We start from the raw sequence: 16372 nt of genomic DNA on the forward strand, positions 1-16372 counted from the left end.
TGCTCAAATAAAAAAACTATAAAAATTTACTGTTGGCTATTCCTCCTTTTGAAACTATCTTAGGGACATTTCCACCCTTTTTCCAACATGAGTACTATATGAGTAGTATATGTGTACTATATGAGTAGTATGAGTACTATATGAGTACTATATGAGTAGTATATGAATACTATATGAGTAGTATATGAGTACTATATGAGTACTATATGAGTACTATATGAGTACTATATGAGTAGTATATGAATACTATATGAGTAGTATATGAGTACTATTTGAGTACTATATGAGTACTATATGAGTAGTATATGAGTACTATATGAGTACTATATGAGTACTATATGAGTAGTATATGAGTACTATATGAGTGTGGTACTCGGTAGCCCTGTCGTGAGAAAACATTCATGTTTCCACGTGCACAGCATGAGAGTGCATGTGGTGAAACTCACACATAACGATGACCGTCGGGTTCACCTTCAGTGAGAAAATGTTTTTTTAAAAAGCGCTGAAGATCCAGATGCTAAATGAAGATGATTGTTCTCCTGTCGACGCCTTGATGATGGAGCCGGACCATGGAAGCCACGCTGTGTTACTGCATGTTCTCCCTGGGTCGGGACTCTGCAGCCCTGATGACCAGAAGAGACGATTTCCCAATCCTCCCTGAAGTCAAACCTGTCATTTAGCCCAGACCAAGACACTTCTGGAAATCAGTGTGGAGTAAAAATAAAATTAAAATGCAAACAAAATCTGCATTTTCAAATAATATTCTCAAAGCTTTATGGAGTAAATGTTTGAAAGGTTGTGGAGCCTGCCCACTCTGACCTTGACTGCAGTGACTCCTTCTCCAACAGTCTCCACCACTCCAGCTCCATCAGTGCCCAGTATGAAGGGCAGGGGGGCTTCACTGCAAACGCCCCGGTCCGGATGGAGGTCTCCACAGGGTTCACTCCACAGGCGTGGACACGGATCAAAACCTGCAGCAGAAGGCCAAAAGAGGAAGAAGATACACTAATGAAAACTAGTCAAATTACTAATTACCAACTTTTCTGCAGTTCCTTAATCTCTACACAAAATATCAGGACTTGGGAAACACTGTTTATCAATTTAAACATTCCCTGACTGTATGGATTCTGAAGAAAATCCATAAACAATATTACAATGGCTTTGATTGAAAGTTATACAAGCTTTCTGGTCATTTATGAGCTTCTCCATAAAAGACAAATGTATTCTATGCAGCCAGAGCAACTACAATGATACAAATGTCAGAAAACTACATGACTTGCATATATTCTTTGGGAAACCTAGTAATTTATGGTAAATTATTTAAAAGTGATCAAGTTGCGTTTCTGTTTCACATAAGATCATTATTATTGAATTTTGATTAATGACAACTGTGTTTTACTTAATGCACATCCAGTTTGCTTTTATTTTTAAAAGATTTTGGTTGTTGACCTTATGGAAGTACAAACTCATTTATTACCAATTACTGAATGAGACCCACCACCACTAATACTAGAAATATATGCAAGGTGGCTTGAAAGACAGTTGCAGGACCTGCAGAGCTGCCTCACCTGTTTGCTGCCGGGCTGAGGGACGCTCACGTCCCGGCTCAGTTTGAGGACAGACGGAGCTCCAAACTCAGTCAGTCTGACGGCTCTCATCGTCCTGCTGCCAGACATGTATGCACCGGCGGTCCACAGGCCACGCCCCCTTCCCAAGGAGCGCACTTGATTGGCTCAAACAAACGTGTTGCCGATAGGTTGGAATCCCTGTCAATCAAAAGGCAAACCTGTAGTAGTAGTAATAATAATAATAATAATAATAATAATAATAATAATGATAATTTATTCAGAAATGGTTAGCTAAATGATTAAAAGTCATAGCAGCATTGTCACAAATGTTCTATAGGTTCGTTTTTTGTTTAGTTTTTTTGTTGTTTTTTTGTTACATGAAATCAATTGGTATGTCAATGAATTGATGACATATTTATGTATTTAATTCTGATTTTAATAAATTAATGACAGGTTTGAGTAATCATTTAATGGTCTATGTATTAATTAAACTTTGGCACCTTTTGGACTCCAATATAGTACCAACCACGTCTCGTTTGTTCTCCAGTAAACAATTACATTCAAAAGTGTCGATAGAGTAAAGATAAGGGGAGCATTTGTCGGTGTGGAACCTTTTTTCTTTACCGTCTATTATGCATCGGACGAAATATAAGTGTGGGACCAGTGGAGGATTCTGCTATTCACGTAGAGTAACGTAGACCGACTCCTCACTCGTAAATTTACAAACCCTACTATGGCGACGCCACGGCCCTCTTTCCACTGCATTTCTCTGTTTTGTCTCTAAAACTTCAATAAAAAATCTGTGCAATGAGTCAGATCAAAAAATATATAGCAGGGGGTAAAAAATAACACTATGAAAGCGTTTCGTTAATTTTGAGCTGCTTTTGGATTGGCTGAATTTGGCCAATGACGCGGAGAGAGGCGGGTCCTTGCGTCGCCACAGTAGGATTCGTACGTAGCGACAGCAAAGCACGTCACGTGCGTAAGCGTGGAGCACACTGACTTCATCTAACCGGGAGCAGCCTGGCACTGGGCGGAGGTAACGAAAAACGCGATTTCACTGGATTTACTCTCAAAATGTATTCTTAAAATCGGGAAAGTATTAAAAAAAAAAAAAAAGAAGTATCCCTAACAAGAGAAGTGTGGTTGATGTGAGACAGCCAGAGCAACGCGATAAGAACAATGGTCATATGACTGGTGTGAAGCCGAGGGCTGATGTTTCTCCTGCTTGTGCTCAGAGTGGAGGAGAACCGGACGACATGGCCAGACGGAGGATCACACAGGAGACGTTCGATGCAGCGGTCAGAGAAAACATGGAGGAGTTCGACATGGAGCCCGACGAGGCTCTAAAGGAGGCCGTGGAGCAGTTCGAGTCCCAAGGCAAGTCAAATATTCCGCCTCCGGCTCAATGTTCACGTCTTAAACTTGTGTTATCTTAAATGATGGAAGCCTCTGACTTTGACCAAGGTTCTTTAATACACCAGTCAAATGGTTTCAAATAATTTACACGCTGGATTAAGAGTATATTCATCTTCTTCGCATATCATTGCTTTCCTCCTACTTTCTCTTCTCCCTTGTTTTCCTTTCTTTGTATCTTCATCTATTTATCATCCTTGTCCTTCTCTTCTTCCTACTCTTTCACCTCCATTTTCTGCTTCCCGTCCCTTTCTACTGGCATCGCAATTTCTATATTTCCTTTTCTGGTCCTCTTTTCTGGATTCTGTTCTTTCTCTCTCCTGTTCTTCTCTTCAATCCCCCTCCTTTTTTCCACTTTTCTTCTCTTTCCCCATCCCCTACTTTTGTTCCTCTTTTTTCTTCTTTTCATTTTCCCATTCATTGTCCCCCCAGACTGTTCATCTCCTCTTTTTTTTAACCATCTGCTTTTCACTCCCCCTTCTTCCATTATCCTTAATGTCTTCTTCACATTTCTCTTGGTCATTTTCCATCTTCTTTTCCTGCTTCATCTTGATCTCCATCTTCTCCTCGTTCTTGTCCTCCTCCTTTCTCTCCCCCGTTATCCTCCACCCGTTTCTTCTCCTCGTTCCCTGTATCCTCCTCACTGTACACGTCAGTGATCAAAAAGCGGTGAATGGATCAGCAGCGGGTGAAGTCTTCATGTTCTGTGGACCCTGATCATGTGACTCTGCAGGTGTGGACCTCAGCTGTATTGTAAAAGCTGTCCCCGCTGTGGCGTCTGCTGACACTCAAGACGAGCAAACGCACCAGGTCTTACTGGTGAGTTTCTAAATATTAACATGAAAAGTGGTGGGATTTTTTTTATTTTATTTGAACTCTAAAAGTGTCTGATGTAACCGGCAGGCCTTGGATTCCCTCCGACTGGGGAAGGACTCCGCAGGAGAAGCTGAAGTGACGGCGCACATGAGGAGCTTCACCGAACAGTGCTCCCTTGGATTTGCTCAGAGGTACCTGGCCGCGCAAAAAGACGCCTACCCGCTCATCCTGTCGTTCTGCAGAAGAAGTGCAGAGCAGCGGGGAGCCCTGCTGGTGGCGCTGTCTGCGCTGGCCTCCCTGGTCGACGGCCAGCCGGACCTGCTGGACGCGGAGGGCCAGCGGGTGCTCCTGGACGTCCTGGAGGAGCACCGGGAGGACCGGGCGGTGACGTGCGTGGCCGTCCGCGCCGTGCGCCACTGCTGCCTGAAGCACGAGCAGAACAGGCAGGACCTGGTGAAAGGCGGCGTCCTGCCTCTGCTGACCGCCGCTGTCACGCGGCACGGCGGCTGTGCAGAGCTGGTCAAGGAGGTCTCGGCGGCCCTCAGGGTCATGACCTTTGACGATGACATCCGGGTCATGTTTGGGCACGCCCACGAACACGCCAAGATGATTGTTCTGGAGCACAACGGACTGAAGATTTTAATTGAAGCTGCTAAAGGTGAGGCTGGCGGGTTGCCGTGATGAAATCCATTCAACCAACCGCTCCAGCACTTTCTCTAACTCGGGTCACACGGTGCAGGGGACTGAAGGCAGGGTCCGTCTGGACAGGTCAGCAGTCCAGCACAGGAGAGACAGACGCTCACATTCACTCCAACGTGAAATTCCTCGTCGCCACTGAGCTTTAGAAATTATTTAGGGATGCACTGATAACTTATTTAAAACTAAAACAATTCAACTCTGAATACATCCACATTGTCAAGTCCACACTGCCAAAGTCCCATTTTACATGCGTTAAAATTTTGCAGACAATTTTTTTTTTTTTTTAGTGCAGCTTGAAACTCCAGTTTTTAGCTCATGATTGCAAGTTATGAAGGTACAAACATCCTTTACAGCATGACACGATTCCCCCGAGACGACGACGAAACTCGTAAACATTCAATTTTGCATTCGGCAGTAGAAGGTACTTTCATATGTTCATATCTGTCCCCTCATGGAGGATAAAAGTTTGGAGAGCCAAAACCATCCTGTGAGAGTGTTTAGTCGCTCTGGTGATGACCAAGAGTATAAAATATTATCTACAATTTAAGGACTTTAACCACCTACTCTTGAGGACTCTCACATTTCCAGGGTGTTTAAGCCACAACATTGCTTTGCTATGATAAACAACACACCTGGATTCTATATTGCAATAATATTTCATCTTTTTTATATATTTCATATTTCAGCTCACAATGACGGCACTTCAGTCCTGAGTGAAATCTGTGCCACTTTGTCCCGTCTGGCTGTGAGGAACGAGTTTTGTCAGGACATCTGTGACCTCGGAGGACTGAAGCTCATGATGACGCTGCTCGCCAACAGCTACGAGTCGGCGGTAATGTGTCCAGGGCAAAATGCAACATGGGATTAAGTGCTGCAGGCCGGTTTCGGCGTCCACTCTCCCTCTCAGACGGCCCGTCTTCCTCCCTGCAGGAGCTGGTCCGCCAGGTTCTCAGCGCCATACGAGCCGTAGCAGGAAACGACGACGTGAAGGACGGCGTGGTGAACGCCGGCGGCGTCCAGCTGGTCGTCATCGCCATGAACCGACACCCCAGTAATGCTGCTGTAAGATGACCCTCCAACTCTACTATACTATGAGTTGTTCTACATGACACACGGAGGCAACTCGTGTGGAATTGGTTAATGCTGAATTAGACATCGTGGGCCTGTCTGTGTGCTTGGCTTGATCCAATAATACAATTCTAGGTCATTTCATACGTACAGTTACTCCATTTGATTCCATTTTCCCCCCAGTACATTTTACGGAGATCAACTTGTTCCCGTTTTGCTGAGTAAAGTGTTGGTGCTGTGCTTCAGGTGTGTGAGCAGGGCTGCGCCTGCCTCTCGGTTCTCGCTTTACGGAAACCCAACAACTGTAAGGTCATCATGGAGAACGGCGGCGCCTCAGCTGCTGTCCAGGCTATGAAGACTCACACTAATGCTGCCAATGTACAGGTAAAAAATGTAAACCCCCACGCTATTGAAAACATAGCGGCGACACTCTGAGAAAGTGTACTTGTGATGGCGTTCCCGTTGTTTACTTGTGTTTTTTTTTGTTCCTTCTCAACAGAAACAAGCGTGCATGCTGTTGAGAAACCTGGTTTCACGCATGTCTAACTACTGCCAACCGATCTTGGAGTTGGGAGTGGAGGCCCTGATCGTCCAGGCGCTGCAGAACCATCAGGACTGTGGCGACGTGGGGAAAGCGACCCTCAGAGACTTGGGATGTCAGGTGGAGCTCCGGGAGCTGTGGACCGGAAAACACGGCAGCCTGACCGCCTGAAAACTGGAGCGGAGCAGATAACGTCTGTGATGCTGGTTTATTACAGATACGGCCGAATATTTAAGCAGATGTACCTATTGCCTGTTTTTCATGCCATTTGAAACATGGATTTGTGTATTTTGTGGCATTGATTCATATGAATGTGCTTCCTTATGTAATTTGTTAAACGGCACTGGACTGTGCAGGTTTCATTCCCATGCAGGCAGAGCCATACTTGTTAATTGTTTTGTTTGTAGAGTTGATGTTGGCATTGCACTGTTTATTTTTGCATGAACATAAAAGTCCCCTCCACTTTTTATCTAATTGTTTTGTGTAAGAGCAGTATGTATTTTTTTTCCACCAAACACTGTAGCTTGTGATCCTGAGGCTGAAGACAGTATGAGAAGATTGACTTTTAATTTAGTTGACAGACAAGAAATTAAAATGAGAACATGCTATCCTGAAGCTGCTACTACTATTACTACATACAATAAAGGCCCTAAATTTAAACTTTAATTTATTACTGACCCCAAACGTTAAAAAAAATTTACTCGCAAAAAACAATCTACAACTGGAATAAAAAATAGAGACCACGAACTGTAATTAGACAACTGTAAACAGACTCAAAGCCACTTTAGACACCTTAACTATAAAACTACACTAGTCGATTTGGAATTTGACACAAAACAACCTCCAAACTGAATCAAAAACAAAATAACTGGACAGAAAACATCAACAAACATACCCTAAGATAACATCTAAGTAAAGAAACTAACACAAAGCCAAGATAAAATGACAGTAAACCAACACAAAACAACTATCAACGGGACGGGGGTTGGGGGGGTGTCTCCACGTGTCTGCTCACGCCCCTCCAAGCGGCCTATCCCAGCCGGCCCCTCCTCTTCCACCACACTACATTTCCCACAATGCCTCGGTGCTCGTCCTTGTCAAAGCTCGGTGGTCAAGCTAGCGCGCAGCTGTCTGCGGAGGTTCTGTGACAGCATGGAGCCGGTCCGTCCCGGAGACTCTCCGCTGGCCTCGTGCACGGAGGACACCACTGTCTTCGCGCGTCCCCTGTCAAGTTTGACGTCTGTCCTCCCCGACGAGGCGACACGGACGCCGCTGTCACTGTAGCGCGGGGAGCTAACGACTAGCCGACCGTTACTTAACCTGCGTCTCGAGCTGAAACTCGCCAAACATCGTTTCCCCCCCCCGCCTCCGCCGCGGACGGGCAGCAGGTGGGCGACGTCCGAGCAGAGAGGACCGTGTCCCGCTGGCCAGGTGAGACATGTGAGCGGTGACAGGCGGCGGGGTGGCTGCGGTCCTGTCGCTGCTGGGTCCCGGGCTCGGACCAGGCAGGCTGGACACTCATACGGATGTTTTAAACCTTTGGAGCGTTCGTCCTGTTTTATAACTGCTGAATGTTGTTCACAGTAGCGTCGGCTTTGTTTACTTCAGTGGAATTAGACGTTCGACAAATGCCAGTTTGCAATACAGAAAAAGTAACTAATACATTAAGACTCATTTCTACTTTAATTTTTTTAAATTAAATACATTTCAACTGGTGTTACGTAGTGCACGACTGTAAAAGAGTAAGTAAAGTGAGTAAAGTCATGTTCTCATCATTTAAACCATTTGTGAGGTTTTGCTGCCTCGATATGTTATATAGGATTAAAGTGGAACAACAACTGTAAGTCACACCTTGTGGCAGTGTAAAAGACTGTATTGTTGTGTCCACTTTATACCAGTTGTTCTCACGTTTCCCCATTTACTGAGCAGCTGGGGAGGAACCTGCACCCCCCCCCCCTTTCTCCTCTAATATCTCATGAAAACACTTGAAGTGGCTCATGGGACATGCACTGCAAAATCTAATCCTTGTTCTTTTTCGGATGACGATAAATGACCCGAGAGCAATCATTTCTTGATCTGTGCCTCACTCCAACCTCAACCCTTACTCTACCAGAGCCACGAGAATAGTCTTGAATATTACGAAACCGATTGTTGATGGCTTATTTTCCATTGCTAATGGGGATCTTGCGAGATCCAGTTTACGAACGGGATGCGATGCCTCTGAAAGTTTCGTGCGTTTCCATGACCGCAAGACGCCATCAAACCCGGGGGTGTTGCGCAAAATTTTAAAGCTGAAAGTACTAGTTTGTATAAGTTTAATGGCCCTTCTCTTCCTTTAACCTCTCTGACTCACAGTTAACTTTAACCATACATACTTGAAGTAGTGGGCCGCCACAGTGCAGCACTCCTGGGGGTCAAGGGTCATGCTCAGGCAGCCACAGTGACGACCTGTCCGCCGTGACATTCAAACCTGCAAACTTCCTGTTGCAAGGCCACTTCGCTAACCTCTTGGCCACAATGTACTTGCACCATAGGGCGTGTTCACACTCCACTGCTTGTTCCGGACCACAGATCTTCTCGGTGGGTTTGGGTGACATGGAAACGCTCACCAACTCTGATCAGGAGCAAACAAGTGATCTCTGGTGTCTTTAAAAGTTTTGGTCCCTTTTGCAAACCATCTTTCTAGTGGGCGGGGTGAGAGGACGTGATGTAGTTTGCAATGCATTCTGGGTAGTGAACAAACAAAGTGAACCACATGAATCAGAATAATTAGACGCAGGAAGAAAAAGTTGAAATATCTGGTGGGCAGACGTGAAGTAGTGAAGAAGAAGCTTATTGATATCTGGTGTGAAGAACATATATCACGGTTGTTTGTGGCTACCCATTAGCCACGAGCTAACTAGCCTAGCCACCACAAGCTAAAGCGGCTTCGGTTTCGGTCCGGACCAATCAATGAGCCGCGTTTCTTCTTCACCTCCTCTCTGGTCAGTGTTTGTTTCAGGTGACAGCGCCCCCTAACCAGCAGCTGTTGTAATTGCGTGACATTTTCCAGGTGGTTTGGTCTCTAAAGTGAATGTGACGCCACCTGAACCAAATGAAGGGGTGAACATTCTCAGCTCCCCTCCCTCCCAAGTGACCCGGGTCCCGGACCGGCCCAATGTGAAACGCCCCTTTATAAAAAAAGCATTTTAGTAGTAGTGCAACAAATGTAGTGTCTCTTCTGTATCAAAGCTGTGGTTGTGATACAAGGATCACAAAGCTACTGTTTCAACTTTTTGGGACTTTACAGATTGTTTCTCTTTATTGTATTTGTTTCACAACTTTCACCACTCTTCAGAGGTGAACAACATGAGGGCCGCGGGCCAAAACCAGCCTGCCAGTGGCTCCACTCCGGCCTGAAGGATGACCTAGAAAAGTTGTCAAATCTACGAAGAAGACACTGATTTTTCAATAAAAGTGACTGGTTTTCACAGATGTAGAAAATATCTTTGTCTTTTCAGACCTAGATGAATAACTGAACTGAACAGATGCTGTAGTTGGAGTCACTTTGAGTTAAATAGCATACACTAGGGGTGAGCTCATGGAAAGTGCATACTGGGGGGTGATTCACATCTAATCATGCTGTACTGTGTGTGTGTTTATATATAAACATATACATGCTTGTATATACCTGTATGAGCACATGCTGCCACAAAATGAACTAAAGCTATTTTACTTGATTTGACATAACAAATATCCCCCCTCCCTCCACACACACAAAAAATAAAATGAAACGTTGACGTCCTTGTAATGCTGTGTGGGAGGTTGATCTGGATGGAAACTGCAGCCAGCTGTCGGTGCAGAGGAGCTGCTCGTGTTGTTGAGACACCTTTCACCCACAAGTCATCAAGTGTCCTTCCCCGTGTTTCCACTTTGCTCTCAGCCTTTACAGGGCAGTCACAGGTGTGTTTAGTTGGTGAGAGGTAACTGGATTGTGTGTATAGTTTGTATAATCTTGTTTAAAGATTACCACCTTCTTCCTGCAGTATTTCTTTTCTTTCTTTCTGGATGAATGTGCCGGTACTCCCCGAGGGACGCTGCATCAGATTAAGGCTGTTATGCAAAGAGTGTGATCATTGTCACTGGATCCTGTTCCAGCTCCACCAGAAGAACAAAGAGAACAAGCTTCACCTTTTTTTTTTTTTTAATCGCTTGCTTCATTTTTATTATTAGGCTGACCTGAACCCGACCCCTGTGTGTGTGTTTTATTTTCTCAGTGGCCTCAGCCCCCCCTCCCTGGTTTCGCCGCTGACCCCCTCGGCCGGCGGTTGAGTTCATGAACGTGCTCGGCGCGTAATCCTCGGGAATGGGAAGTGGAGTCCAGGAGCGACGGGCATCACTAACCCAGGAAGAAGTGCTGCCGCGGGCTTCCTCCTCTCAGTCAGACGTCAACTCTGAGGCAAGTGAACACTCTAATGTTCTTCCAGCACTGGTGTGAGCACAAGACCCAGACAAGCACTGAATGAACCTGTTACTTAATCACTTTATAACGAGAGTCAGAGTACAACGTGCTCTTGTACAAAAACTGCCCAAACTAATAGTTTCTTTGTTAGCTGCATTCATTTGCCTTGTCAAGGAAGCCACTTAATTTAAATATTCTCTAAAAATCAATCGGCAATTAAGGTTTGATTACACAGTGGGAATGTTTTGTGAATATATGCATATATAAATTGGAATTTCCTGTGTAAAGCAATCAAATTATTGGCTGTGAAAATGCAATGTCATGTTAATGTTGATGACATTTATCAAGACGACGATTTCTTTTTTAACTTGTATCATAATTAGAAAGTTTATTTTCTATGACCAAATCATGTTTTTATAAACACGTAAATTAAAAGAAGAAACCTTTTTAAATGTCAGTATTCAGACATGACTGTGCTTGATATAGCAACTTCAACTTACTTTTTGACCCTGAGGAAAAAAAATGAATTCCGGGCATAAAGAACATGTAACATATAAATATGAACCACACAGTCAATCTATTGGGAAAAAAACAACAATTTAACTGTTCATATTTGAGCTAATAATGCCCCCACAAACTTACAGTTCTATATATACAACATGTGATGTCATCCCCCCCCCCCCCCCTTTTATTTCCATTGTCGTTTTTAACATTCGATCCAGACCCACTGATCCAGTCACAGCATTAAAAGCAATATGTCCTTATTTAACCATACTAAATGGCTGTGTTGCAGCGGTATCCGTCCTGCATTGAGCTTCTGTGTACCGTGTGTAATTCAGCGGTTTTGTCTCGGGCATAATTGCTTTTCCTGTTTTGTGAAACCGGTGACCCGAGCGGAGCTGCTCAGTCAGACGTCCTCTACCGGTTTAATCATCAACTGCGTCGTTACCGCGGCTTCAGCAAATTCACCGGGTTTTCCTTTGCGCTCATGTCCACCTGTGATCCTCCGCCGCTCTGCAGGGCCTGAGACACACTCGCTCCATCCTCAACTCGCTCTTCTCGGGGGCGTTGGCGGGAGCAGTGGCCAAGACGGCAGTGGCCCCTTTGGACAGGACGAAAATCATCTTCCAAGGCAAGTCGCCAACCTGGAGGGAGTTCTATGTGGATTACGTGTGTTCAGGCTGCCGTTTTTTGAACAAATATATTCTTATTTTACCCAGTTGCATAAGGGCAAATGATCTGTTTTTATCAAATTTGATTCCAAAAAATAAAATAATGATCAAAAAGATATGGGTGGTCAGATGGGGCAGAGAAATCTTTATCAACATGCACAATTTCCACATTGTGAACGGCTGAATGAAGTAAAATACATTATGTTTCGATGTACTGCACATTCAAATTGAAGGTAAAATGTGACTAATCATGGTTGATTAATTCACGAAAAGATTTAAAAACTGATTTTAACAGATGTAATAGTAGAGACTCTGTGCTGCGCTGAAATAACTTTGCCTGATTTGTTTTTCAGTGTCTTCAGCGAGATTCTCCGCCAAGGTTCGCTTTGAGTTTTGCCGCTCAAATTTAAGAAGCATTTTCTTCCTGTATTCATGCCTTCTATCAACACAGAGCCCTTTTTTTTTTTTTTTTTACATGACAGGAGGCCTACAGGCTGATCTACCGCACCTACCTGCAGGATGGCTTCTTCAGCCTGTGGAGGGGGAACTCTGCCACCATGGTGCGCGTCATCCCCTACGCTGCCATCCAGTTCTGTGCCCACGAGCAGTACAAGAGGCTGCTGGGAGGCTACTACGGCTTCCAGGGGAAGTAAGTTGTTTGTTTTTTTGAGCCGCCGTTCGCGAGCGGTTCGCGAAGGCGAGACTCATTTCGGAAACGTTCCCTTCCAGGGCGCTGCCTCCGCTCCCACGCCTGCTGGCCGGGGCGATGGCTGGAACCACGGCGGCCATGCTGACCTATCCTCTGGACATGGTGCGAGCCAGGATGGCTGTGACGCCCAAGGAAATGTAGGTCAAGTCGTAACGGAGCCATGCATGTACAGTTGCACCGAAAAGTCACGCGTCTGCATTCAGTCTGAATCTTCTTTTTGTTGCTATTTTTAGTTTTGTCACAGATGTGACGTCTTGTTTAGATCCGATATCATGAAATATTTTAGTATTGTGTGAATCTTCATTGTTGATTCATGTGACTTATAAGGTAAAATAAGTATGAATGGAGCAAAAAGGAATTTTATAAATCCATTTAAGAAAATGTGTTTAGTTGGTCCCAATCAAATCTATAATGAAATATTACTGCCTTGTCATTTGTAAATGAATAAGACGATGTCAAAACATTTTTAAACTGTTGAATGGTATAATTTGAACCCATTTTATGATGATTATATAGTAATATAAAAAAAAAGGATGGTCTTTATTAACATTTAACTGCTCCCATTATAATACTTTTTGAGATTCCCCTGTAAGTACATACAACTATGAAAGGACCAAACATGATCATACAGGCTCTGGTTAAGACCAAAATCTTTTTCTTTGTTGTTGTATACAAGCAATAAATAGTAGTAATAAATAGTAATGCCTGTCTTCTTATTAATGTCGATTAGGGCTCATGTTGAATTCTAATGATATTCTAGAGCAGTGGTGATGCAGAACTCGGGTTTATGTGCCCCGGGTGGAGTTTCACTCCCACTTTGCAAACGTTGCCATTTACTGCTCGGTCAATACTTGTAATAATGTGCAGTGTTTTGTTTGTGTTCCAGGTACAGTAACATCCTCCATGTCTTTGTGAGGATCTCCAGAGAAGAAGGCCTGAAAACTCTGTACCGAGGCTTCACTCCCACCATACTGGGGGTCGTCCCCTACGCTGGTCTCAGCTTCTTCACCTACGAGACCCTGAAGAAGTCGCACGCAGGTATTGAACGCAAACGTGTCGGCCAGAACATCATGACCACCGATTGGCTCCCTATGTGGGGCCACATGCAGGCGCTCTGTCCTGTTTTTGGAACGAGAGCCGAATCGGAGCATCTCCAACCCTGCAGCTCTTGTTGGTTGTTCCTGCTCTGAACTAACAGAACAATGAACCAGACAGGCAGGTACTTGTTCCAATGACAAAGAAAAACAAGCTCAGTACTCGGTGTTCTGCCGTTCTCCTTTAAGTAAATAGATTAAGGTCAAACTAGATGTAAACAAACCACCGTGAAACCCAATACAAACCTTGGAAAAAGAACATTCCACTTTTCATAATACAATAAATAAGTAAGCTATAGTGAAATGTCACTGTTTCTTTATTCAGCCCAGTGATGGCCACAGGAGCAGAGGTGCTTGTAGAACACCGCCCTGCACCTTGGGACTAAAAACCTCCGTCCAGAGTGAAGAAGCTGAGCTTCACCTCGGTAGAGATTCATGAAACCTCCTCTGGACCGCTTTAGTGAGCCAATCAGACGACTGGCCCATTTTACTGTGTGTTTCAGAGAGTTTTCCTGACTGAACTGTGCCACCAAGCAGTACGACGAAACACACTCCATTAATGAACGTTAGAACAGTCAAGATTGTTGGATCAGTCTGGGAAAATGCAGATTCTCTGAGGCAGTACAGGCGCCGATCGCCCTTTAAGCAGTTTGATCAAAGTTCAGTTCATTTATAAAAGTCCCAAGGTATTTATCTGAAAGCAACTGGGTGCATGAGACGGTCATGAGCGTTGAGGACACAGGGTGCAGCACAGTGTGAGAGGATGCATTCATATCATACTCCATCATCATGTTACGGCTCATCACAGCATGTTAGGTGAGTTCAGGGTGCTTCATGGTCCCTGAACACACCACAGGGTTTGGTCATTTATTCACCTGATAATTTATTGATAAGGTCTCTAATACTTTTTCCATCCAGTATTAATGGAGTTTGGCTCATCCTGCTGAGTTTTGCCAGAGAACACAGTGGAAGGCAGGCGGTGGCGGTGTTGTGTTGCTTGTGTTTGCCAATGTGAGAATCTTTCCCTCCTCCCACGCAGAACAAAGCGGCCGCCCGCAGCCCTACTCGTACGAGCGCCTCGCTTTCGGAGCCTGCGCCGGCCTCATCGGCCAGTCGGCGTCGTACCCCCTGGACGTGGTGCGGCGGCGCATGCAGACGGCGGGGGTCACGGGCCACACGTACGGCACCATCCTGGGCACCATGCGGGAGATCGTGTCCGAGGAGGGGCTCGTCCGCGGACTCTACAAAGGCCTGAGCATGAACTGGGTCAAAGGGCCCGTCGCGGTGGGGATCAGCTTCACCACCTTCGACCTCACTCAGATCCTCCTGAGGAAGCTGCACCAGCTGGGCTACACCGCCCGGTAGCCGCCGTCCAGAGGCGGCGTGACGGACGTGTGTTGTCCAGTTGAAGCTAGCTGGCGGAGGCTCGGGATGCTGAGGCGATATTAGATAATCATCTCGCTCTGTCCGGGGGCGACAGAGGTAAGAGGGGGGGGGGGGCGAGGTTGCTCTCTGCTGCACCGCGGTGCAATGTAATCACCGATTTAACAGCCGTACACGAAGGAAGGGTGGACCACAGATCTTGTAAATGAGTTATGAGTTTGACACACTGAGGTCTCCCAGCTCCTGAAGTGACGAAAGCCTCCACTTCTTTTTAACACAAACGAAGAAGAGTTTGATAAAATACAAGTCCAATATGCTCCGGTGAGATTTTTGTGAATTTGTTTTTATGAATTATACCAAAGGTTGTGACGACCCACGCGAGCTGCAGAGTGTGTATTGATAGCAGGGTTGGTATGTTTAAAGCTTCAGTATGTACATTTCTTCAAACAAAAACGATGTAAAACACTTGAATGAAATCACGACGGTCACGATGCCGTTCGTGTTCTGCTGTAGGGTTTGATACTGACCAGCTAGCCCAGCCTGTCCTGCAGATTCTACTAACGTGACTACAAACTCTAGAGACTGACATTCAGTTGTGCAGTGACTCACTACTGCCACCTAATGCACAAACGTGACATGACTTAAACTTGACATGCTGGTAGCAGAGAGCACAGGACTTTATCGCTGCGCTCTAATGCTGTTTGTTTTCCGTTCGCACTGAATATATCAAAATCCTCTTTCCTACATAAGTATTAAACCATGCCTAAATTAGTTATCCTCCTTTTATAATTAATAGTTTAATTCCCAGTTTTATTGGAGCCAATCCCGGCTCGATGTGTGTGAAAACACACACTCTGACAGCGACGGGACATTTAGAGACGCCAGTGAGCCTCAAATGTCAGTTTTTGGACTGTGAAAGGAAACAAGAAGAAGCTTCTAACCAGCCTGGGCTTGAACCGGTGGAATTCCTGCTGTTCCAACCACTACAGCACCACATCCCCCCCCCCCCCCCCCCCCCCCCCACTGCTAACACCCATAAACGTAGCATGAAGTCTAACAGAGTTGACTTATTTTTTCATTCTAAGTTATTTCCATCCACACAAGTTCAGTTCTACAATATGAGCTTTGATCAAATAGTTTTATTCTGAACTGGTTGTGCCCCGAGGTGAAGCCCCCCCCCCCCCCCCCCCCCCCCCCCCCCCGCTGCCCCGCCAGGACAAGCACAGTCATGAACCGCTGGCCTTGTAGAATTCACTCCAGTTGCTCCATTTCTAGATTCACTAGTCGGATAGATTTTTATTTTTGAGATAATAGTTTGGATTTTAATATTTAGGAAAGGCAATTTAATGTGTCTTCTGTTGAACACACACACACACACACACACACCCAGTATCCAGACATGGTCTTCCATCACGCTGCCTGTGCTCTCGCTCCATAGTCTGTCTCTCCACTGCCCCTTTGGCCT

General features: G+C 45.2%; 2 protein-coding genes across 3 annotated transcripts; both read left to right on the forward strand.

Moving 5' to 3' along the window:
• Positions 1-2595: 2595 nt before the first annotated feature.
• Positions 2596-6559, forward strand: armc6 (armadillo repeat containing 6). 2 transcript variants are annotated; one of them, XM_080503253.1, is made up of 8 exons: positions 2596-2607; positions 2807-2948; positions 3718-3803; positions 3888-4458; positions 5186-5331; positions 5430-5561; positions 5814-5951; positions 6067-6559. In XM_080503253.1, exons 2-8 carry the CDS (start codon positions 2828-2830, stop codon positions 6277-6279), a joined length of 1407 nt encoding a protein of 468 aa, XP_080359379.1. In that variant the 5' UTR covers positions 2596-2607; positions 2807-2827; the 3' UTR covers positions 6280-6559. The 2 variants fall into 2 exon arrangements, with proteins under 2 accessions (XP_080359379.1, XP_080359380.1); XM_080503254.1 differs by having other exon boundaries at positions 2602-2719.
• Positions 6560-7193: 634 nt separating this feature from the next.
• slc25a42 (solute carrier family 25 member 42) lies at positions 7194-16080 on the forward strand. Its single transcript, XM_080503438.1, has 8 exons — positions 7194-7539; positions 10365-10546; positions 11570-11681; positions 12075-12100; positions 12204-12370; positions 12451-12567; positions 13317-13468; positions 14564-16080. Exons 2-8 carry the CDS (start codon positions 10454-10456, stop codon positions 14887-14889), a joined length of 993 nt encoding a protein of 330 aa, XP_080359564.1. The 5' UTR covers positions 7194-7539; positions 10365-10453; the 3' UTR covers positions 14890-16080.
• Positions 16081-16372: the final 292 nt, after the last annotated feature.

This window comes from Blennius ocellaris (assembly GCF_963422515.1).
Source record: "Blennius ocellaris genome assembly, chromosome: 10".
Lineage (NCBI taxonomy): Eukaryota > Metazoa > Chordata > Actinopteri > Blenniiformes > Blenniidae > Blennius > Blennius ocellaris.